The sequence below is a fragment of the Ceratotherium simum genome, chromosome 13 (genome assembly GCF_057802395.1).
Source record: "Ceratotherium simum simum isolate JZ-2026a chromosome 13, ASM5780239v1, whole genome shotgun sequence".
Lineage (NCBI taxonomy): Eukaryota > Metazoa > Chordata > Mammalia > Perissodactyla > Rhinocerotidae > Ceratotherium > Ceratotherium simum.
Genome location: NC_141912.1, coordinates 28,394,171 through 28,419,408, shown reverse-complemented (window position 1 = coordinate 28,419,408; position 25,238 = coordinate 28,394,171). Strand labels below are relative to the sequence as shown.

At 42.4% G+C, this 25,238-nt stretch overlaps 1 protein-coding gene and 1 non-coding gene across 2 annotated transcripts; one reads left to right on the top strand and one right to left on the bottom strand.

Annotated features, from left to right (window-relative positions):
- Nucleotides 1–7,426: 7,426 nt before the first annotated feature.
- Nucleotides 7,427–25,233, top strand: TRIM27 (tripartite motif containing 27). The gene is made up of 8 exons (XM_004441740.3): nucleotides 7,427–8,078; nucleotides 9,327–9,422; nucleotides 12,002–12,232; nucleotides 17,671–17,693; nucleotides 19,878–19,993; nucleotides 20,123–20,155; nucleotides 21,741–21,767; nucleotides 23,562–25,233. The coding sequence occupies exons 1-8, from the start codon at nucleotides 7,659–7,661 to the stop codon at nucleotides 24,155–24,157; spliced, it is 1,542 nt and encodes a 513-aa protein (XP_004441797.1). The 5' UTR covers nucleotides 7,427–7,658; the 3' UTR covers nucleotides 24,158–25,233.
- On the bottom strand, nucleotides 14,786–14,892 carry LOC147915612 (U6 spliceosomal RNA). Its single transcript, XR_015554192.1, has one exon. It is a non-coding gene; the product is annotated as a U6 spliceosomal RNA (small nuclear RNA).
- Nucleotides 25,234–25,238: the final 5 nt, after the last annotated feature.

Genomic DNA, 25,238 nt, shown 5'->3' with positions numbered 1-25,238 from the left:
TATTTAAGCCCATTATTTGGGTTTCCCATCATACCCAGGAGAACCTAATTGTAAAGGATATAGGGCCCAAATTACTAAACAGAGTCAGAGTAGGGGAAGGTGATACAGCAGACCTTGTGGATGTTTCACCAGCGTCCAGTATAGTCCACTCTACAGTACCCACGTGGTTTGTAGAGTTTTGACTTCAAGGATGGGTCTTGACTGCATTGACCTGTGAGCATTATCTCAGTTCCCTTGCCACCTTAACTGATTCAGGGATGGATAGTAAAACCAAATGTAAGCATAGCAGCACACAGCATTCCTCTGTCCATGGTGATTAGTCCAATAAGTGCCAAACACAAGGCTTCGGTTGCTAGGAGAAAACAAGATGTGGAAGTTGTGATGTGTGGAAATTTTTTTTAACTTTTTTGGGTTTTTTTAATTTTATTTATTTTATTTTTTTCTCCCAAAGCCCCAGTAGATAGTTGTATGTCATAGCTGCACATCCTTCTAGTTGCTGTATGTGGGACGCGGCCTCAGCATGGCCGGGCAAGCAATGTGTCGGTGCGCGCCCGGGATCCGAACCCAGGCCGCCAGCAGCGGAGCACGTGCACTTAACAGCTAAGCCACGGGGCCAGCCCCTTTTTTAACTTTTTATATTGAGATGATTATAGATTCACACATAGTTGTAAGAAATAATAGAAATCCAGTATACCTTTCACTCAATCTCCTCCAATGGTAACATCTTGCATAAATATAGTATAGTATCACAACCAGGAAATTAACATTAATATAACTCACCAACACTATTCATATTTCACTCATATTTATATGCACTCGTGTCTGTGTGTTTAGTTCTATGCAATTTTATCATATGTGTGGATATCACATGTGACCAACACCACAGTCAAGATACAGAACTGTTCCATCACAAGGATCCTTCATGCTACCCTTTTATAGTCACCTCCTTCCCTCACTTCTCCCTAAACCATGACAACCACTAGTTCTCTATCTCTACAATTTTGTCGTTTCAAGAATGTTATGAATGGAATTATAAAGAATGTAACCTTTTGAGATTGACTTTTTTCACTCAGCCTAATTCCCCTGAGATGCATTCAAGTTGCTGTGTGTTTCCATAGTTCATTCCTTTCGATTGCTGAGAAGCATTCCACAACATGGATGTGCCAGTTTGTTTAACCATTCACCATTGAAGCACATTTGGGCTGTTTCCAGGTTTGGCTATTACGAATAATGCTTTATGCAGATTTTTGTGTGAACACAAGTTTTCATTTCTCTGGGATAAATGCCCAATGACATACAGATTTGAGACTCAAAACTACAGCAGCCATTTGGCAACCTCATCAGAGAGACCTCTCCTGACCACCCAATCACTCTCCATCCTCCATATCCTGATTCATTTTTCTTCATGCTATCTTTCATACTATGTATTTATTTCCTAGTTTGCTTATTGTCCATCTGTCCCTCTAGAAAGCAACTCCATGAGCCCAGGAACTTTGTTTTGTTCCCTGCAGTATCCTGGAGCCTAGAAGAGAGCCTGGCACATCATGGACACTCAATAAACACTTGTTGGATGAATGAATAAACAAATGAATAAATCTCAGGCATCTTTCCATATTAGTATACATAGATCTAACTCATTCTTTTTGGTACCTGCATAGTATTCCATTGTATTCCTGCACAGTATTTTGATGAACTTGTCCAGTATCAAAGAATATTTATGTTGGTTCCAGTATTTTACAAATCTAAACAATGCTGTAATGACAATCCTTATGTAATCAATTATTTTGTGTGTATGGGAGAGAAGTGGAGTAGATGGTTCAAAGAGTATATGCATTTAAAAATTTTTTATCTATTGCCAAACTGCTCTCAACCATGTTCTCTCAATTTACATTCCCACAGTGTACGGGAATGCCTATTTTCTCAAATTCTCACCAAAACTGAGTATTGTTGAGCTTTTTAATCTTTACTAATCTCATAAATTAAAAACATCACATTATTTTATTAACGATGAGTGAGTTGAATCTCTTTTTGCATGTTTATTAACGATTTGTTCTTTTTCCCTGTACCATCTGTTCATATCTTTTGTTCATTTTCTCTCTCTCTCTGCTTTTTACTTATATTTGTGAAAGTATTTTGTCTCAAGGAAATTCATCTTTTGTCTTATTTGCTAAAAATATGTATTCCCAACTTTCTTTATCCTTGGACTGTAGAGAAATTATTTGATTTTTAATTTTATGTAATCAAATTCATCCACTTGTGGCTTCTGGGTTTGGGGTTATGTTTAGACAGACCTTCCAGACAATAAGATTTTTTTTTTAATCAATCAGTTTTTTAAGAGCTTTTATGGATTCATATGTTTAAGTTAAATCTTGCATTATTCTGGAATATATCTTGGTATAAGAAGTAAGACAGGAACTTTTTTTTTCTCCAAACAGCTAGCCAGTCTTCCAGGATCATTTATTGAATGTGCAAAACCAACTGCAGTTTCTCCTGCATCTTATACTGAATTCTTATTCACATTTGGGTCTAATTCTCAGTTCCTATTCTGTCCCATTGATCTATCAGCTTATTCTTACTTTAATTATTGTAGCCTTGTGTTTTTCCTAACTATTCTTTATTTTTATTTTTCCAGACTAACTTTAGTATCACTTGGTAAAGGCAGATAAAGGAGATAGAGGAATCAGAAATACCATAGGCCTCATCAGGTCCTCCTCAGTTTGGTGCCTGGAAGAAAAAACAATCCAAGGAGGGAGGGGTCAACAGTGTCAAATGCCTGAGAAACATTAAGAAGACTGAAAAGTGTCCTCTGGATTTAGCCAATACTGTTAGAAATCATTGGTACCCTTAGGACAGACAGGTTGAGTGGAAGGGGTAGGTAGGAATTTATTTTTAAATAAAATATTTTGTTAATAAAAACTGTATTTTATCAGTTAGGTTTAATTTCTATTTCATATGCAGACAATCCAATAAGTAGCTTAAACAAGACAGTGGCTTTAGTTTCTCTCACATATATGAAGTTTGGACACAGTCACTTTGCCGTGAGTAAGAACCCAGGCTTCTTTACCTTTCACTACACCATCTTAGTGCTGGCTTCCGTCTTTAAGATTGCCTCATGGTCCAGGACAGCTGCTCAAACTCCTACCAACATGTGCACATTCCAGGCTGGAAAAAGTATGAAGTGGGAAGGTTAAAAGGTGCACTTCCCAACTGAGTAGGCTTCCTTTAAGAGGCTTTCTCAGAATTCCCACCCAAAAACTTCCACATAGATATCATTGGCCACCCACAATCTCAGGACCATGTTGAAGTAGGAAAGAAGTGCTGGGCTCTGCACAGAGTGGCAGTTAGGACCAGGGACAAGATATACATCAGCACAAGACTGTTGTGACAGTGCATCATAGAACTTTCAGTATGAAGGTACAATCCACACTGTGGGGCCCAACTGCTGCTTTCAGAGTAAATGTTTCACTTTAAATACTGAATCTCAGATCCACATATTATTATTTTCTGTCTTTGAATACAGGACATATAACTGGAAATGACTTGCTCCCTCACCCCCCAAAACAGTCAATAGTGAGAATTTCAGGTTGAAAAGGAACAAAGGGAATATATTGAGAAAATGTGACTACAATCTGTCTAAGTGTGGATCTCTGAGTGTATTCTACTTGGACTTCACTGAGCTTCTTGGATGTGAAGATTTTTTATCATCAAATTTGATAAGTTTTCAGCTATTATTTCTTCACATATTCTTTCTGCTCTCCTTTTTTGCTCTCATCTCCCCTGGAACTCCCATTATGTCAATGAATTTTTGTATACGTAGACACACATGTAACCATAGCTCAGATCAAGATATAAATTATCCATGGTCCCCAGAAGGTTCCCATGTGCTCCCTCCTTTTTTCAATTCACCCCATCCCTATTCTGAGGGTAACTTCTATCACTATGGATTATTTTTTGTCTGTTCTTGAATTTTGTATAACTGAAATCATACAGAATGAACTCCTTTATGTCTAGCTTCTTTAGCTCAACACAACATCTATGAGATTCATCCCTCTTGTTACATGTAGCAACAGTACATTTGTTTTTATTGCTGTGTATCATTCTGTTGTATTAACATGGCACTATTTATACATTTTACTATTGATGGATATTTGAGTTGTTTCCAATTTTATCTTTTGTGAGTAAAGTTGCTATAAACATTCTTGTACACACACACAAATAAATAGAAATGCTGGGTGAGTTGAGGGTGTTCCTGGTTACATCCATAACCAGCTGGACAAGGTTTCATATTGTAGCTTTGCCTTCATGAATTTACCACAGTATTAGCAGCAAAGCGGCCTGGGAAGTATCTTTTAGCTGGTCACGTTGCTATCTAGAATAAAATTTTAAGGAAGGAGTGGAGATTGGGTATAAAATAGTCAACAACAGTCCCTTCCATGTTGCGTTAAGATTGAAACGTTCTTATTAAAATAAATAGCTGTACCAGAAATCCTGAACTGGAGGTCAGGAAGCCAACTTCATCTTGCAAAGATGATTTTACAATTTTTAGTTAGTTTCCAACACTTAAAAATCAATAAATTTCACATAAAACTCCAGATTTGTGCCTTCTCTCTTTTCTTGTGTGTGCTCATGATGGCTTTATTTTTTATTTATTTTTTTATTGCAATAATGTTGGTTTACAAAATTACATTAATATCAGATGTATATCATTATATTTCAACTTCTGTATAGACTACATTGTGTTCACTATCAAAAGTCTAGTTGCCATCTGTCACTGTATATGCTGTCCTTTGAAAATCTAAAACTTTGGCAATATCCTGGGCCCACATTCTCAGGGGTCCTCTTCAGCTAGAGATGAAAAGTAGCTGCCTCTCTGGAAGGACCTCTGTCCTCCAATTAGTCACTGTTGTCATCTTTCCATATTGTGTCCCTGGTCTGGCCTGCTCATAAGTTACCTTCTTGTCTCTAACAGGCATTGGTGTTTGCACCCCTGTCATTTTACAAAGGAATAAATAACAACTGTTATAAAGATAAAACGTATGCATAAAATGTGACAGTGGAATCATCAAATTATTAGTCTAATAATTCAACAAGCATTTAAGCACTTTCAATATGATTAGAGCTATGTGCAAGGTGTAATGGAGAGCATAGAAGGTCTGAAGAGGAGCCTCTGTCCTCATGGAGTTACCTCTGACCTCAGTTTCCCTATTTCTAAGGTATGTTGGACTATGTGAGTGCACAAATCACTTTCTATTCTAAAAGCATGCCCTGATTTGAAACCTTGACAGACAGGTCAAGGGTTCCACACAAGGCAAAGCCAAAGAAAGTCTTAAGAAAATAACCAACTACCAGAATTTGAGGATCTGCATGAACTCGGGAGGCTGATTGGAAAGGAGAGAGATCCACGTGGCCAGCTTGATTAGGTTAAGCTCTAAAGAAGGGGTAGGATTCATGAGGAAGCCTTGAAGAGGACTGTGGTGAGCACAGTCTGAGCCAGAGGCTGGGCTAGCGGCACTGTTAAGAGGACAGTGAAGACGTCAGCCAGAAGTGCTCAGACTGGACTCTATCCTCAAGAGTTTGGACAATGTTCTGGAGGCAAAAAGGAAGCTTTGAAGATTTCTGAGTAATGGGGGGGATCAGAATTGGCCACCCCAAAATGTGTCTCTTTGGCATGAGGATTATTTTGGGCTGGTTAGTTTTAAAAACTGCAGACATGGGAGAAGCTCTGAAAAGTAGAATTTACCCTTTTTAAGAAACATCTATATTTGTAAGTGAAATTTCCATCTGTAACGGTATCTCCCTCTCTGTACCAGGAAAAAGGGGGAATGACTTTATCTCTAGGAACTCTTAGCAATGCAGAACGCAAAGACTTAAATCTGCATAATAACCTTACTCTTGTTTACTGTGCTTTTCTGGTAATCTCCCTCAGCTGACTCCCCCCACCCCCAACATCCTCCTTTGTCTTTAGCTGAAGATGGTATTTAAGATGAGAGCCTCTGCCATTTTGGCGAGTTAGCCAGTTTTTCCTGGGTCTCTCCATGTATACATGTTATAAAGTTTTGTTTGATTTTCTCCTATTATTCTGTCTCATGTCAAATTAATTCGTACCCCAGCCAGAAGGACCCAGAGGGTAGAGGAAATCTCTTCCTCCCCTACAGCAAGAAGTGACAGAATGAAAGAAGCATTTTGAGAAAAGTTTTAAAGATGATTCTCTCCTTTGAGGTGTAATATAAGTAGGTTAGAGGAAAAGACTAGAAATAGGGAAACTAGCAGAACTGGTCGTATTCATCCAGTTACTAATTCATTTAAAAAACATTCTCAAACTGACATTGTTGAAAGAATTTAAATCAAAGTGTAGTAATGAAAATTAAAATGAACAGAGGCAAGTTGAGAGATAAAGCAAAGCTGTCCAAATTCAATTAAATCTAGAGGACGGACAATACTGAAAAAATAGCAAAGGAAACTAGGAAATAGCAAGGTACGGATGAGGCTGCAACGCAAAAGATTTGTAAATCTACTGGATAATGAAAAGAGCCTGAGTCACCGAGGGATTACCAATCTCCCTACACTTTGGGAAGGAAAAAGTATGTTTAGGTCCTATTTGATACAATAACTCTATGCAGTGGGTATTTTATTATTTAATGGATAATTTCCTTATGGCTAAAAAGTAAAAGATGTAATCAAGTTTCCCTCCTTGCTGGGGTGTAATTATTCCCATTTCCCCAGAGAAGAAACTGAGGCTCAGAATAGAAAACCAATTTGCTTAGGCACAGTAGCAAGTAGCAGAACGGGGCTTGTCTCACTCAGTTTCTGTCCTACAGAAATGTTGCCGTCTGATAATGAAGCCTTTCTCTTTTGAAACAAAATTGCGAGCGCCTGTAAACGGAGTTAATGAAGCGCCTCACAGACCGGATGGGGCTCAGTCGGCTACCCCCATCCCTCCAGCCTCCTGGGGAGGACAGATGTCTCTTCCCATACCAACACAAAGCCACATTTCTCTCGCCTAGCTGAGGCCTAGGCACCAGATAGGAAAGCCAACAAAAGACTAGGGGCCCAGGCCCAGGGCCGCGGAAACGGCGGTGGGCCCGGAGCGTGCAGTCAGGGGCTACCCTGTCACCGCTGCGCCCCGTGTGCACCGCCTGCCTGTGACAGCTGTCCCGAGGATCGTGCTCCCGAGCGTTCTCGGCGGCGCTCCCGGAGGAAACAATCCAGGCCCAGGGGCCAAGAAACCGTAAGGCGCGCGGGAGGCCCGGACCAAACCCCGCCCCCCGAGCCGCCCCTTCCGCTCGCGCCGGGGTGGGGTCTGAGCGGCCGCCGGGATCCGCTCGGACGCGGCCACGTTGTCTTGCGCGCTCCGAGTGCCTGGCTCCGCGAGTCAGCCCGGCGGCGCCTCCTTCGCGTAGCCGCTGGGCTCGGCGGGGCCGCAGCATCCCCAAGTCATTCAGCCGGGCGCCGCGACGCAGGGAGCGGCCCGGCCCCTCCGCGGGTCTAGCGCGCGGGCGCGTCTGGGATCCGGGCCCGGGAGGCGCCGCCCTCCGTCACCCCGGCTCGCCTCCCCGCGCCGCCCGGAAACAGCGAACGGGAGGGAGCGCAGTCGAGTTGGGCTCCGCGCGGAGCTGGGCGCCGGGGCCCAAGCCCGTGCGCCCCCGCGGGCCCGCGCCATGGCCTCCGGGAGCGTGGCCGAGTGCTTACAGCAGGAGACCACCTGCCCCGTGTGCCTGCAGTACTTTGCCGAGCCCATGATGCTCGACTGCGGCCACAACATCTGTTGCGCTTGCCTCGCCCGCTGCTGGGGCGCGGCGGAGACCAACGTGTCGTGCCCGCAGTGCCGGGAGACTTTCCCGCAGCGGCACATGCGGCCCAACCGGCACCTGGCCAACGTGACCCAGCTGGTGAAGCAGTTGCGCACCGAGCGGCCGTCGGGGCCCGGAGGCGAGATGGGCGTGTGCGAGAAACACCGCGAGCCCCTGAAACTGTACTGCGAGGAGGACCAGATGCCCATCTGCGTGGTGTGCGACCGCTCCCGCGAGCACCGCGGCCACAGCGTGCTGCCGCTGGAGGAGGCGGTGGAGGGCTTCAAGGTGAGGGCCGGGCGCGCGGAGCCGGGAGGGGCAGGAGCGCGAGTCGGACAAAGGGAAGAGCGAGCCAAAGGGGCTTCCTTTTTTCCGCCTAGAAAATGGCTGAGCCGGACGTGTGGTTCACAGCCGTCATTTCCTCTCTGTCCGCTCCAGAGCCTCGGCACTCAGATTTGGGAGGAAAACCTGTAGCTGGTGAGGAAGCCAGAAGTCTCCCCACCCCCAGTCTCCTTATGTGCCCCTGTGTTTACCGGGCATATATGCATAAAGACGGCCCCTGGAGACCCCCCTTGACTGTATAAAAGATGTGAGTAAAACCACGTACGCATCGACAAGCTTCAGAGACGCTCGTACTCCTGTTTGCTTCTAGATGATGTCAGACAAAACACACTCGGACGTTAACTGGCTGTATACACTTCAAGCAGATGCTCATCATCTAGTCTATAAGCGTTTCCTTAGCGCTTCCCTGTGCTCCGTCCTGTTCTAGAAGCTCACGGAACAGAACAGAGCTCTTTCCTGCTTAAGTCATTTAACCACTCTGAAACTCATAGGAAATAAAACAGTTATGAAGATTAAGTGAAATAAAACGATGTGTGGAGCCCTTTGTGAACTGTTGAACCGACAGACTGGCACAGCTGAACAATAATGTGGAAACAAAGTATTAAATATGAAACAGTTGTAAGGCAACATTCAAGGAGTGCATAATGCTGTGTTATTGTCTGTGTATTTGAGGGCTGAAGGAATATGTACACAATTATGTATATGTTTAAATGTGAGTACATTCTTGCATAATTAATCAAGTAAGATTAACAGTGCTTTCAAATATATTGTTTTACTCACACTGGTGATAACCCTTGAGTAGTTGGGAAGGTGATGTTTGTCCATGTCACATATGAGGAAAATAAGAGAAGTTAAATCATTTTCTCAATATGCCTCTGTGGCAGAGCTACAACTTAACATTAGTCATTAACTAGTTCTTTAACATTAACTTAACATTAACTAGTTCAGTCATCTTTCCACTAAGCCATGCAGTATCCTTTCAAGGGTAAGTAGGTGACCCAGCATTTAAGATACACACAAATTACCAAAGGAGAGGTGTGGTGACCCATGTGCTCTGGTGATAGCAGTGTGGTCCAAGGACAAGCTCTAACCAGGTACTTGGCATGTGAGTTGCATGTGTGATAAGCAGAATAGCCATGCTGATGCAAAGGTCTGCCTAATCTTGAACTGCCCAACTGTTTTTGCTTTTCTCAGGAGCAAATCCATAACCAGCTGGACCACCTAAAAAGAGTGAAAGACTTAAAGAAGAGGCGTCGGGCACAGGGGGAGCAGGCACGAGCTGAACTCTTGGTAAGGGTCGTTGGAATTCACAGATAATATCGGTTTTGCTGGTCACTCCCTGTACTTGAGGCTGTTACTTTCTTTAACCTTGTCCACCCAGGTCACCTAGAACTTCTGGGTGCAGGTGGAACAACTCCATATGGCAGTTGCGAACTCACCTGGAGAACCAAAGGATTCCTACATTTTTGGGGAAAGGATGGAAGATCCAAGGTTGGAACCCCTGGAGATCTGACCTATCAAAAGTTTAACCTGCTAGCTTTGTACAGATCAGGGTTGATCCTTGACAAAGCTGATACAGGTGAAATTCTTGGGTACAGTTAGCCTCCTTTGGTACCATTCTGCAGACAGTTGCTGACAGTGGCTTTGCATAAGCCACTCTTGCTTCTTGCTGGAGTGTTCGCTTTCTTGACAACACTTCAATTCTGAACTTTTCACTTTGTTCCCTTCCTCTAGTTTCCTAAGGCCTTAGCAAGTAGCTGATACACTAATTTGTGATCAGGATATTTGGGGATTTTGTTTTGAAAAACCAACAAAACCCAAAAAGGACAGAGGCTTTTATAATATAATACTCATATATCCACCACCTAGGTGTTTAAGCATTATTTTTTGGACAAAAAATATTACAAATTCCTACCTGTTAGAGGTATTTGCATCTGAAAAGCAAACTCTTAGACTAGTAGTGTCTGGAATCATCTTGTGAGAAATTTTGTCAGTCGTGGCCAGAGTAAAGAACTTTGGGACAGGGAACTTATTCTCATGATGCCCTCACATCCCACCACTTGTTCTGCCCACACGATCCGCTGTGACCTCAGATCCCCTTGCTTGAAAATAGGTCTGATGGATGGAGAATCTTCCCAGTGAGCCTGACTCGAATCATTATGCACAACTGTGTCTTCTGTGGGAGGATTGGCAAAGAGGGGACACAGCCCTTTTCTGAGAATCAGGGCACCTGGACATACTTCTTGGCTCTGACACTAGCCAATTGGATAGATGGAGAGAGTAATACAGCCTCTCTGGGCTTCAGTTTCCTCATGTGTGAAATGGATAGGTTGGACTAAACTTGTGATTCTTTAGCAAGGCTAGTACTGCCCTCTCCTCCTCCCCTTCAGTGATGCGTGGGTGTTTCTTTGGTTGTCACCTGAGGAATCAAGTGATCTGGGAGGGTGGAGCAAGGATGCTAAATGTCCTGCAATGCAAGAAACAGTCCCATGCCAGGCGGAATTGTCCCCACCAGAGTGCCAGTAGCACCCCCTTTGAGAAGCACTGAATTAGTTGATCTTTAAGATCTCTTTCAGCTTAGATTATATTGTATCATTATATTATTATGTTTATATCTTTAAGGTCTCTTTCAGCTTTAATTTTCCATTTCTAAGATTATGTTGTATCCAGATAAGGAGAGGTATGAGTTTATGAAAAGGATTTATTAATAAAGGTGTGTGTGCATCGCTATGTTGCACAATAAGTACTTAAGAAGGGTGGTTAGAGGGATGGTTAGTGGGGGAACGTTCTCAGTAGGAGATGAATTTAGAGCAGGTGTCAGCAAACTTTCTATAAAGGACTAGATAGTAAATATTTTTGGCTTTGTGGGCCATATCATCTCTGTCACAACTACTCAACTCTGCTTTTGTAGCTTAAAAGCAGCCGAGGACAATATGTAAATGATGGGCGTGGCTGTGTCCCAATAAAACTTTACTCCAAGGGAGTTTGCTGACTCTTTGTTGAGTACAAAGTGTTAATAGAGTCCTGTCAGTGGGGGGTGGGGTAGAGAAGGAAGGGCAGACAAGCTTTGGCAAACAAATCTGCCCCAAGACGGAACCATGCCCAAAGCCAGCGAGATAAGGCAGTTCATGAACACCCTTGAAGGCCAGATAGAGGGTATGGATTACAGGTGAAGGGCCTAAGGGAACTGGTCAAGGTTATTATGTGAAGATTGTTGTAGAAATTGTGCTTGAGTCTTCCAAACCATCCTCCATGGGGCACATATCTGACCATGTCACTTCCCTGTGTGACACAGTCTTTCATGGCTCCCAGTTGCAATAAAGTCTTTGCCCCTTAGCCTGCCAATATGTTCTGGTCTCTTCTTACCTTTTCTGGCCTCTTCCCTCAGCACTCATGTGCTCCAGCCTGACAGAAGCGTTTACCTTCTCTCCCCACTCCTTTGCCTGTGACATATCTTCTGCCTGGAAAGCCCTCCTGCTCTTTGACCACATGGTGAACTCCTGTTCATCCTACAAGATTCTGAGCATTGCTTCTGTGCAGGATGTGCCAACTTCTGCTGCAGGCTGTCACCCTATCTTTCATTATCCATCCATGATTACTTGTATCATATGAACCTCTCACTTGACTGAGTTTCTAGAAGGCAGGGACTGTGTCTTAATTATCACCGGGGTAATTTGGTTCCTGGCGATTATATATACAGTCAGTAAACACTGGAAAAAATGAATGAGTGACAAAGGTGCTTGTTTTAGTATATTGGGATGAAATGATGAAGTCTTGGGGTGGGTAGTCAGGGGAGGAATGTGAAATGTGAAGGGCTCTAGAAGTGAGCCTTTTCCTCTTTTCACCACCCTGCCCTGTCATCTGCACAGAGTCTGACCCAGATGGAGAGGGAGAAGATCGTTTGGGAATTTGAGCAGCTGTATCACTCCCTGAAGGAGCATGAGTATCGCCTCCTGGCCCGCCTCGAGGAGCTAGACTTGGCCATCTACAATAGCATCAATGGTGCCATCACGCAGTTCTCCTGCAACATCTCCCACCTCAGCAGCCTGATCGCCCAGCTAGAAGAGAAGCAGCAGCAGCCCACCAGGGAGCTCCTGCAGGTAAGGCTTAGAGTGCCCTGGCAAGACACTCCTGCTAAAAACTCTCCCCTCTCTTTTTGCCAAGCAGTATCCAGGGCCCCTACTCCCTTGTTAACTCTGTGGGAGAATCAAGGGCTTGCCCAGCTCTCTATTTGGCCTATTGGAGGGAAAAACATATACACTAGAAGCTCTGGTTGACACAACTTGGATCAGTCCGTTGCATTGACTCATGGACAGGGCAAAAGGAAAACCTAATGCCCAGGCCTGTCCTGCACTGACAAGTGGTCTGATCACAGGCAAGGCTCTTAACCTCTCTGGGCCTCAGTGACTCATTTGCACATTATGTAGTGAGGGGTTTGGCCCACATGCCATTAAAAGACCCTCATCACTCTTGTGTCCTGTATTTTTAACATATACATGTGCCTTACCACAGCTGCAAAACAGCAAGCACTGAGCAGGAACGGTCAGCCCGAGCAGTCCTGTGATTTCACGCTGGCAGTGCAGGCAATAAAACTGCAGTAGACCTCACCCAGCAAGACCACAGGAAATGAGCTGGGGCCTGTCTGTCATTGGTTCATTCAATGCATATGAATTGTCTGTTCTGGGTCTGGCACTATTCTAGGCACTGGGATTAAGTGGTGAATAAGCTCTCCTGAAATTTATATTCTCATGTCAAGATCAGACGGTAAACAAGTGAACAAACAAGTAGCTTAGGTGTTGATAAGTGTTATTAAAAAAGGGATGATGGGATAGGGCAAGGGTCAGCAAACTATGGCCCACCACCTGTATTCGTTTGTCCTGCAAGCTAAGTATGGTTTTTACAGTTTTAAGTGGTTGGACAAAATGTTAACATTCAGAAGAATGTTATTCCATGATATGTGAAATTATATAAAATTCAAATTTCATGTCCATACATTTTTGTTGGAACATAGCCATGCTTGTTCATTTACATCTTATCTATCCTCACTTTTCCACTGCAACAGTGGAGCTAAGTAGTTACAACAGCGACTATATGGCTCACAAGGTCTAAATATTTATTGTCTGGCCTTCTGAGAAAAAGTTTACCAACTCCTGCTTTAGAATAGTAAGAGAAGAAGGCCTATCCTTGAGCCTTAATGAACGCCAATATTTAATTGCCAGAGAGAGAAAGAAGAGCTTGCAAAGGGAACAACTGACCAGAGAGACAGAACGTGACCAGGAAGAAAGAATGTTTCAGGAAGAAAGGAGTGGACAAGAGAGTCTTATGCAGTTGTAATGCAATAATATGAGGGCTGATATCCATTTGGTTTAAAACATGGGCATCATTGATGACCTTATGTAGAATGGCCACATTGGAACAATTTGGGCAGAAGCCACATTAGTGACTGTTGTGGTAACTGGGAGGGTGAATGGAGACTTCAAGAGTAGATGACTATTTCAAGAAGTAAGAATATGAAGGAGATGTAAGAAAATCCTTGGAGATGAGGTAGGATTGTGGGGCTTCATGGAGAGGGGATACTTAAAGAAACTAGCTAAACATATTTTAAAAGAATATATAGGAGGAGAGCCTATGTTGTAAGGATCCAGGTGAGGAAAGTCATTGAAGTGATAAAGAATGATGAACTAATCACTAATGTGCTGTTCCTGAGAAGGCAGAAGGAAAGGGGAACTCAAGCCTGTGTGCGAGAGTTAGTTTTGGAAGATCTTCTGTTGTTTGCGAAGAAAGGAGGGTGGGGGGAGGTAGATTCAGGCAGGTTGTGAAGTTTGGTAGCAAAACCTGTGGCTTTTATTCTCTTTTAAAGTTGGAAAGCAGGATCAACTGCTGACACTGAGCAGGGGTTAGGGAAAAGATGAGCTTTGAAGAACGTGGGAAAGTTCTGAAATTATTGTTTCAAAGAGTATGGGAAAGCCAGTTGGTTTGTGAAATGTAGTAGGATTACTTGGTCAGTGAACGTCAGTTTATACTGGGACCGGTCTGCCCTGTTTTGTGACTTTCTCAACTCCTTTGCTTTCTCAGACGGTGACTGCTCTGGTGCAGGCACAGGGGAAGCAAGTGGTTGGGCTCATCCAGGATTAGGGCTTTGCAAGATGGACTTGAGGTTTTTGTTTTGTCTTTTGTTTTTTTATTGTGATAAAATATGCATAACATAAATTCACCATTTCATCCGTTTTGAAGTGTACAACTCAATAGCATTTAGTAAACTCACAGTGTTGTGCAACCATCATAACTGTGTAGTTCCCGAACACCTGCATCACCTCAAAAGGAAACTTAGTACCCATTAAACAGTCATTCTTCATTCTTTTCTACCCACTGGCAACCACTAATCTGCTATATGTCACTGCCTGTTGTGGATATTTGATGTAAGTGGAATCATACAATATGTGGCCTTTATGTGTCTGGCTGCTTTCACTTGGCATGCTTTTTTCAAGGTTTTACCCTGGTTGTAGCACGTATCAGTACTTCATTCTTTTTATGGCTGAATAATACTCTCTTGTATGGATATATACTACATTTTGTATATACATTCCTGAGTTGATGGACATTTGGTTTGTTTCCACCTTTTGACTATTGTAAATAGTGCCACTATGAACATTAACAATATGAAACGCTTCACGATTTTGTGCATTATCTGTGTGCAGGGGCCATGCTAAACATCGATGAATAGTTCCAATTTGAGAGTATGTGTTGCCAAAGTGAGCATTAGAGGTTTTAAAACATTTTTTTTAAGGTAGAGGTATTTACAAGAATAGTTTTGAACAGATGGACCGTGAAATCAAACCTGGATGATGAGGAAAGGGGAGAAAGAGAGGTCATGGATTCCAGGGAGAAGAGGGTCTTGATCATTATCAAAGAGTGGTTATGGTGGAAGTCATTGAAAACGCAAGGTGAATCTTACTTAATGGGGAAATATTAGAGGCATTCTCACTGAGGTCAGGAACAGTGGAAGATGCCCACTATTGTCTACCTCTATTTAACATTGTATTGGAGGTTTTAACCTACTTAGTTAGATAAGAGAAAACAATTACAAGCATAAGAATTGGAAAAGAAGTTAAACTATCTTATTGGGAGAAGATACATATGATTGTAAATTAAAGAATCAGTAATGAAACTAATTCAAGAATTCAGCAAGGCAGCAGGATATAAGATTAACATACAGACATCAGCAGCTTTTGTATACACAGATAACAGCCACTAGAAGACATTAGATAAGAATACCCCATTTCCCAATTGCACAAAAAGATAAAGTATCTGGGAATAAACTTATAAGAAATGTACAAAAACCTGTGTGGAGAAAATTACAAAACACCTCTGAAAGATACAAAATAGGCTTGCGCTAATAAAAAGATATCCTGTGTTCTTGGATAAGACATCGCAACATCATCAGGTTGTCAGTTCTTTATAAGTTAATTTATAAACTTAAATTCATCCCCAATAAAAATACAACACACTTTTTTTCTGGAGCTAGACAAATTAATAGTAAAGTTCAGATAGAAAAATAAGCACATAAAAATGGTCAGGAAACACTGAGAAAGAAGAGCTGTGAGGTGGGAACTGGCCCTGTTAGATATTAAAACATGATACAAAGCCTGTATAATTAAAGCAGTTGGTAATAGCACAAGGAAAACACACACATTGTAGCCAGTCAGAAGACAAGTATCAAATTGAAAGAAAATACATGCAACAAATATCACTAATAGAAACAATATGTCAAGAACTTTTAAAAATTGAGAGGAGAGAAAAGACAAGTTTTGTAGAAAATTGAGCAAAAGACATACACAAGTTGCAAAAGAAATATTAAATTGGAACATGAGCTTGTGAAAAAATGTTCTATTGTACTTAACTTCTTTTACTAATGAGATGCAAATTAAAGCCACCCTAAAATATCCTTTCTTACCCATTAGAAGAGCAAAATCTTCTTAATTCAGTACACTGTTAGCAAAGATGTAGAAGAGACAATTTCATAGGCTGGTGGGAATGCAAATCATTTTGGCAATATTTAACAAAACTATATATACAGTTAGACTTTAACCAAGAATCCTTCTAGGAATTTACCTTGAAGATATTCCTAAATATGAAAATAGGTACAAAAATACATACGCACAAGGTTACTTGATGTTACAAATGTAACATTTGTTTGTAATTGCAAAATATTGGAAACAACCAAACTTCCAAACCTAGAAGGTTGGTTGAACCAATTATGCATGTGCACGCACACACAATGGAATACTATGCAACTGTAAAAAAGAGTAAGGAAGATACCTATAAACTGATATAGAGTGGTTTGCAGGATATATCATTAAGTGAAAAAAACCAAAGTGCAAAATAAAGAGTATGCTACTTATTATGTAAGAAAGAAGAGATTTAATTGGAAAATACATGTATCTGTTTATTTTTGCAAAGGAAACACTGGAAGGATAAACCAGAAAATAATGAGGACAAGTAAATGGGATGGGAAGGAATAAGAGAAAGAGTGACAGACTCTCTCTGGCCCAAGTCTCAGACTTTTTGAGCACCAAAATAAATAAGGGTAGTGATGCATTATAACTCATTGAATAGAGTAAGAATCCATGAGTCCATACTAATAATAAGTAAGAAGGGAGAATTCTTCCAGTAGAATGTTGACTAAGTAAGATAGGAATTTTGAAGTTAGAAAATGACCATATGGCAACCATCATAGTAAAAATTAATTCAGACAAGAATTATCGATGGATGCCAAATCTAAGGGGGGAAACTTTGGTAAGGATTAGAATATTAACAATTTGAAAGTATCACTTTTAGATTACTTATTAATTACAAAAAGAAAAATAGTAGCTATACAGTGATCAAAATATCGCCAGTAAGGGCCAAGCGAATATCACGTAACTTTAGGACACAACATACACTAGTCAAAGATGGTTCAGCCTGAATTTAATCATATGGGGAAAATCTGACAAACCCAAATGGAGGGACTTTCTATGTCATGAAAGACAAATCAATGCTAAGGAACTGTTCCAGATTAAAGACACATGTCATAAAGGGGTAAAGGGATATAATGTAAACAATGATCTCGCAAATGGTTCTGAATATACCTATGTTTATAATAATCTGGTAAGTCTGGGAAAAGAGTATACAGGAGCTCTTCGTACTAGCAGCTTGTCTGTATTTGCAATTATTTCACAATGAAAAGTCAAAGAAAGCAAGCTGGACAGGTGGACAGTTGTGGTCCAAGGGTGGGATGCTTAAGTTAGTAAATTTGAAAATCATGAGATCTTGGACCAGTAGTGCAGGAGGAGGACATAGGAAATGCTCTTATAGCAAATAGTTTGCATCCCAGTTTCCTCTGCCTGATTTTTAGCTCCTTGACTGTGGGCTGTGTTCCTTGTCTCCCTGGTTTCTCCCAGGAGGGCCAGTCCGTAGTTGGGTTTTCAGCCAACATCTGTGAAATAAAACTGAAGTTCTGAACGACTTCTCATGGGTATCTTTTTCCTTTCTCTTGCAGGACATCGGGGACACATTGAGCAGGTACAGTTTTCTCTCTCCCCAGTGTTAAATCAAGCATGGGAAGACTATTTCCCTCATACTTACAAATCCTGAAAGGAGCCCAGAGCCTGAGATGGACATCTTAACAGATTGACACACATCCTGCCTGTCCCTGAACTGTGTCACTAGTGTGCAAAGAACTAGATGGACCACAGCTCTTCTCAGTAAAACTCAGGAATTACTGACAAATTGTGAGGGTGAGGGGGTGAAGTAGGGGACTCAGTTGGGAGGAGGCTGGTGGTTTATGAGGATACTTCCATGGTGAGGGTGGAAAGTTACAGGGACTTGGGCAAAGTGTGAGAGTACCTTATGGTTATTGCTTCCTAAGCATTTCAGAATCCTTTCTCTTTCATTATCTCCCTCTTTTTTTTTTTTTTTCGTGTAATGGGGAAAATATGGCCTAAGAAAAGTGTGACCAGCTCAGAGTTATATAGAGTTATATAGTTAGTGATGAGTTTCCTGGGTTCTGGCTGTTCTCACTATTTCTCTACTGTATCATCAGATGGAAAGTGAGGAAGAGCTCCCTGGGAGTTGGGCCAGAACCGGGCAGGGAGAGCTCAGAGTGGGCAAGAAGCCAAGGCTAAGTTTTGTTTGCAGGGCAGATGGCAAGAGCAAATGGGATAGGCCTTGGGAACATAATGTTTGGTGGAGGAGTGCCCACAGGGGTGGAGAGTGACTTTGAGGGAGCTGAATTTTGAAGCTGATGAAAATCCTGAATGGTGAACAGCCTCCAGAGGAACTGCAGCTTGCCTATGTGGGAGTATTTGAGAAGATGGGGGAGGGCCTCATAGATGGGATAGGTTGGCTGGGAGGACTGTGTGGATAGAATTATGTTGATAGAATTGAGGTTTTTGAGGGCTCCTGGGATAGAGATGAATTGCAGCTTGTACCAGTCCCAGCCAGATGACTGCAGCGTGTACTGCCTTTACTTGTTACTTATATTTTCTTTTTTTTTTCCCCCAAATACAGAGTTTTGTTTTTTTTTTTAAGGAAGATTGGCCTTGAGCTAACATCTGTTGCTGATCTTCCTCCTTTTTTCCTTTTTTTTTTTTCCCTCCCCAAAGCCCCAACAGATAGTTGTATATCCTTCTAGTTGCTCTATGTGGGACACCGCCTCAGCTTGTCCTGATGAGCGGTGCATAGGTCCCCACCCAGGATCCAAACCGGCGAACCCCAGGCTGCGGAAGCAGAGTGCATGAACTTAATAGCTATGCCACCAGGCCAGCCCCTGTTTTCTGATGCCAGTCTAGTTCTGACCTAACATAGGGAGATAGATCCTTCAGATCCTAGCACTTTGTGACATTAAGGTTTGGGTTTGGCTATTTAACATAGGAAACCCAAAATTTCTCTGGCTTAAGGCTTAAACATAACAAAAAAATTTTATATAAGAAATGTGCAAATAGGTAGCCCAGGGCTGGGTGGTGGATCCGGTGATCATCGCTCTCTCAGGTTTCTTTCTGTTCACCATTCTGCCATCCCTAAGGTATGGTCCTCCTTCTTACAGTCTAAGACTGTATAGTTGCTAGAATGCCAACCAGCAGGAGGGAGATAAGTCACATCACAGTCCTTTTTAAGCAGACTTCTCAAATTACCACAAGATACTTTTTACCTCTTGTTGGCCAGAACTCAGTCACAAGGTCACATCTTGACTGGGTAGCCATGAACCCAGTAAATTTGTAAGTTGGGAGAAGGGGTATTGGGTAGGCAACTAGCAATCCGTCTTTGCCATTGACTCCTTGAGGGGGGTAGGTAACTGGGTATTGTCCAGAGCGTATCTACCTGTCTGAAGATGTCATTCTCACCATTTTTGGGAACCTAAGGATTCTAGGTCATTGCCCACCATGAATATCAAGGACTTTGTCATGGAATCTAGTGCTTTTTGGCAACGTCAGCCTTATATTCAGTTTAATTCAGTAAACTTTTTTGAGGACATGCCGTTTGGAAAGCCATGAGTGAGGTGCTGTGGGGGATATGAAAATGAGTAAGATGTCTCCCCTGTTCTGGTCTAGAGGATCATAGTCTAGGAGGAGAATAGGGAAAAGACTGTGGTGGCTGCTTTGAAAGACTGTCCGCCTGTGTTGGCCAGTTTAGCCCAGGCTTTGTCCTGGTCCCTGGAAGGTAGTGGAGTTGGGGGAGGGATTCGCTCATGTTTTTTTTTAAACTTAGGGCTGAAAGAATCAGGATCCCCGAACCCTGGATCACACCTCCAGATCTGCAAGAGAAAATCCACATTTTTGCCCAAAAATGTCTGTTCTTGACCGAGAGTCTGAAGCAGTTCACAGGTAATGTGAAAAGAGGGGTACATGAGGGGAAATAGATTTATGCTCTGAATATCTGTGTATTGCCTGAGAGGAAATATTTTCCAGCCAGATAGTGGGATGCAAACTGAATATCTTCTTTTCTCCCCTTAGAAAAAATGCAGTCAGATATGGAGAAAATCCAAGGTAAACCTATCTCCTTAACGGGTTTTTGTTGTTGAAGTTTCCCGGGAAGACAAACATTTGCGTTAAAGTGTGGGAAAATGGGGAAGGGGTGGTACCATAGACCAGCCTTCCCTGATATTTTACACCTTCCTTTTTGCTTTGTTAATTTTTTAAATTAATAGCCTCTTGTTTCAATTTGAAGTCTTTTAATTATATGCACTGAGTTCTCAATCCACATTGATGGAACAGAAAAATAGGCTATCTGAAAATTAATTAATCCAGAATTAGTTTTATTATTTAAAAAATTTTTAATTGGGAAAGAGAATGAACAAAAACTGTTCTAGTTACATTTCATTTGAGCCATTATTTATAGTTATAATTTACTGAGTTCCTACTGCTTGTGGGCATCAGTGCCGACCAGGACAGGGGGATCAAGAGCACTGATTGAGGCAGCACCTCGAGGGAAGTGGTGAGGCGTAGGGATTCAGGAGTCAGGCTGCTGGGGTCCCGGGTCTAGCTCTGCCACTTAATAAGGATTCTAAACTGTACTTCCTCATCTATAATATGAGGAAAATAATAGTTCTTACCTCACAAGGTTGTAAGAATTAAGTTAAATTAGTTACCATTTCTAAAGCTTCTGGAATGGAGCCTGACATGTAATAAACCTTATATTTATGTTTATTAAATAAATTGTTCTAGGTGTTTAAGGGAAGCTCTTCCAAATATAAAATTTTATGCTCGTGAGCCACATTCAGTTAGGAGTTAGCTATATACTAAATGCTAAAATTCCAAAGCAGTCTGGTGGAATCTGAAACCCTTATGTGTAGGTAAACCCTTGTCTTATTTATTACAAGTTACAAATCCCCATAATCTCTGATAATTTTCTATATTATGTATGCTAAAACCTTATTTGCATTGTATTTTTTCAGATACATACTCTTATTGGCATTTAGCAGCATATTTAGGGGACATTTGTGTGTCCTTCACAGGCAAAACAAGTAGGGAGAAGAAACTCCACTTAATGCAGTGGATAATACCAGAAGTGTTAGTTCAGACATGACTTTCCTTGATCCAGCTCTCATTTATTTTCCTACTCTTCTCCTGCCGCTGAAAAGGCTCGCTGAGAATGTATCTGTGAAAATGCTCTGTCAACTGTAAAGTGCCTTTTAAGTGAATGGACTTGTTTGCCCCGGCATGGTAGTGAGTGTCACTTGAGCAACCCAGCCACTAGAACAGAGGTGGCTTATGGAAGCCAAGAGTTGTTTATGATGTGGACTTGGAATGGTGTTTCCCCCTGCAGAGCCAGCTGGCTGCTGGAGGGTGGAATCCTTGATCTTGGCTCGGTTTGACACCATATGCTACCAATCTCAGGAATGTGATTATCCTTCTACCCAAAGTTCCCAGTTCCTCTTCCCTTAAAGCTCTTGCCTGGATGATGGCATCATACATTGTGTGAAGAAATCAGTGCATGACTGACAGCAGGGGTTCTGGGTGTCTGATGGAGACCACTGCTTCATGATGACTCTAACCAAAGCTCCCTCAGTTAGATACTTCCTAGAAATACTCATATGACTTCCATAACTTCTTTTCTCTTTTGTTCTTTCAGAATTGAGAGAGGCTCAGTTATACTCAGGTAGGTAATAGGAGACAAAACCATATGAGGAAATGTCTAAAAATCCTTATGAACCTAACTACTATTGTAAATGATTTTGGAAATTGCCTAAATTTGGATCCTTTAGGTTACATGTGTAAAAATGATAAACAACCACCACAAAAAAACATGAATTGTTTCTATGTGTCTATAATATCTTTGCCTCCTGAAATGCCTAAGAGCTGAAGCCGTGGACCTTTGAAATAGGAGGAAATCAAACTCAGGTGCTATGAAGGATTATAGAGTGGAAACTGCAGTTCCCAAAAAGTAGAACACTGCTAGTACACTGCTCTGCCTTGGGGGCAGTGTGTGGTTTGCAAAAAGCAGTCATCCTTCCAAAAAGAGTGACTGAGCTCAACTCTTACTGAGTGCTAAGGAGAGTCTAGGAATCTTGTGTCATTTCATCTCTGTGCCTCAGGGAAAGAGTTGAAACTCCCCCTTCCCTTGACCTTCACCTTCACCTAAGGTTCAGAGAGACTAAGTCTGTGATCCCAGAGGTACTCAAATCTGAGATCTGTACTTTCCATAGTCACATGACCACCTTCTGTTGCATGGAATCCTCTTCATGAAGAGAGAGATTCTATATACAGCAAGTCTTCTTTCATTGGTGTCCATGGGCTGTAATCCATATTTAATTCTTTCAACAAGTATTAATTAAATACCTTGCTTATGTCCTACACTGTCTAACATTGTACAGGGTACTGTAAGGGGAACAAAAGAGCATAAGACACTGTCCTACTGTTGGAGTTTAGTGTCTGGTTGGAGACATGAGATATACCCGTGATATGAGAAAAAGATAGGCGACTGTTGTGGACAGATTGTTGAACCAAGAACTGAGCATCACCTCCACCGGTTGCCTGTCGTGAACCTTTGATGGGAGTCATTCAGCCTGCCTGAGCTTTGGTTCAGAGGGATAGTGTTTGGGAATCTCTCTCCTGAACAAGATGTGAAGAGCAAGTGAGAGAATATATATCGGTGCTTTTAAAGCAGGGCAGCACCACGTGATTGCAAGTTGCTGTAATACTAAATACCAGCGTACATGACGTGGGTGATACAGTTTTGGATTTAAGAGAGGGAGAGTGGAATGACTTGGGCTGGTTAACAACAACTTTTTGAGGAAGATGTGGGTCTTGCACTGGACGTTAGAAGAAGATGAATAGGGTTTAGTTGTGCTGAGTAAAGATCGCCTGGAATGAAGGATATAAAAGAGTTATTTGAATGGTGGGCAAATTGGTATATGTTCCCAATCCCTTATCTATAATTCCCAAATCCCAAAACTCTGAAATTATGTGGGACTATTTAGAGTCTTTATCCCATGTAACATATCCTATGCGAACATTCATATATTTCACGGCAAATCTATTAATACTTGATTATAGAGTGCTGCACTACACCCTGCCTGTCTAAATTCTGTAATATTCTGAATTCTGTGAAACTTCTGGCCCCTGAGGCTTTCAGATCAAGGGATTGGACACACATATAAGAAAACCTCAAATTCAGTTTATAATGGATATTGTGGCTTAGGAAGTGAAAGAAAGCAAATGAAGGTAAAATTTCAGTACTCTCAATATATCCTTGCTAAAAAAGGTAACCAGCTAATCCAAACAGTAATTTTTGGAATGTCAACTGAAGGATGTTTTTCATCATAAGATGAATGCAGCCTATATTGGGGAGCTCTTATTCTCTTCTTAGGGAGGTAGGAGAAAAGCTGGGTGTTCTGGAGTGGGCTCTCCTGGCCCTTGTCTGACCCTCCTCTTTCCCTCTTTGTCTCTGCAGTGGACGTGACTCTGGACCCAGACACGGCCTACCCCAGCCTGATCCTCTCTGATAATCTGCGGCAAGTGCGGTACAGTTACCTCCAGCAAGACCTGCCTGACAACCCTGAGCGATTCAATCTGTTTCCATGTGTCTTGGGCTCTCCATGCTTCATCGCTGGGAGACATTATTGGGAGGTGGAGGTGGGAGATAAAGCCAAGTGGACCATAGGTGTCTGTGAAGACTCAGTGTGCAGAAAAGGCGGAGTAACCTCGGCCCCCCAGAATGGATTCTGGGCAGTGTCCTTGTGGTATGGGAAAGAATACTGGGCTCTTACCTCCCCGATGACTGCCCTCCCCCTGCGGACCCCTCTCCAGCGGGTGGGGATTTTCTTGGACTATGATGCTGGCGAGGTTTCTTTCTACAACGTGACAGAGAGGTGTCACACTTTTACTTTCTCTCATGCTACCTTTTGTGGGCCTGTGCGGCCCTACTTCAGTCTGAGTTACTCGGGAGGGAAGAGCGCAGCTCCTCTGATCATCTGCCCCATGAGTGGGATTGATGGGTTTTCTGGCCATGTTGGGAATCATGGTCATTCCATGGAGACCTCCCCTTGAGGAAGTGAACTCAGGCCAAAAGGGCTGTTGGCCGTTATCCTACCCCAGGCGTAAGGCATCTTGTTGCCTTGCCACTTCCTGTCCATCACAGCTGGATATCCTTACCACTTTCCATGCCCCTGCAGTGGAAGATAGGATGTCCGTGTTCTCTACCATCCTCTCCCTTCCCATGAAAATTGTGAGATGTAATGAAAAGTATCAAGATTGCCCAGAAATAAAAACCAGATGTCCACCTCCAGTGTTTCACACTTTTTGGTTTTACACATTACTGGAGGGGATAAAAAATATGGATAATATTTGGATTTGGAGAGCCATTCAAGATACTTACACCTTGGCTCAGCCTGGCTTCCTCTGGTTCAGCCCCACATAGTGATCATGGGTATTTGCTTTCATTTCTGGATTGGGGCTCCTTTCTAAGAACCTGGAGTGGAACTACAAGGCCCTGTCAGCGTGGCTCCCTTATCCCAGTTTTTCCTTCTGGGAATAGTACCTCTACCCCTGATTCCCAATCTGCCGTAGTTTTATTAACTCCATTAAAGAGGCCTATATGTGTTTTGATTAGTTACAGTTATTTTACAATAATGGTGGGAAATGGCCCCACCTCTGTTATGAGATAATGTTCTAATCAATGTGCTCTTTGCCTCTGTCCTTTCTGAGGGCTTTGTCAGCTCCCTTCATTCTAATGAAAGGTATATCTTGGTGCTGGATGCACACCATCCAGATAATTTTCTGCCCAGCACCATCCATTTTTCCTAGATCCCCTCCCATTCACATTTGTGGACTGACGGTCAGTCATACACCGTCCCTGGAAGGATTCTGGGGCAGTTTTCCAGGGATTCATTGACTTTATGCCTCCTTTAATCCATCTCCTTTGGGGGATGGGGGAATTGACTTTTCTAATACGTGTACCATCAAGGGGCAGTTCCATCCCCATGGCCATTGGATCACGAGGCATTCTGAAGTCAGAAGGCTAAGGCAGATCACTTTGAGCAAGCCCCTATGATGGTTCTTAGTCCTGCTTCTCTTTGGGTACATGCCCCTCTGTTTGAAAATAAAATGAGTATGGATGTTGTTTACATTG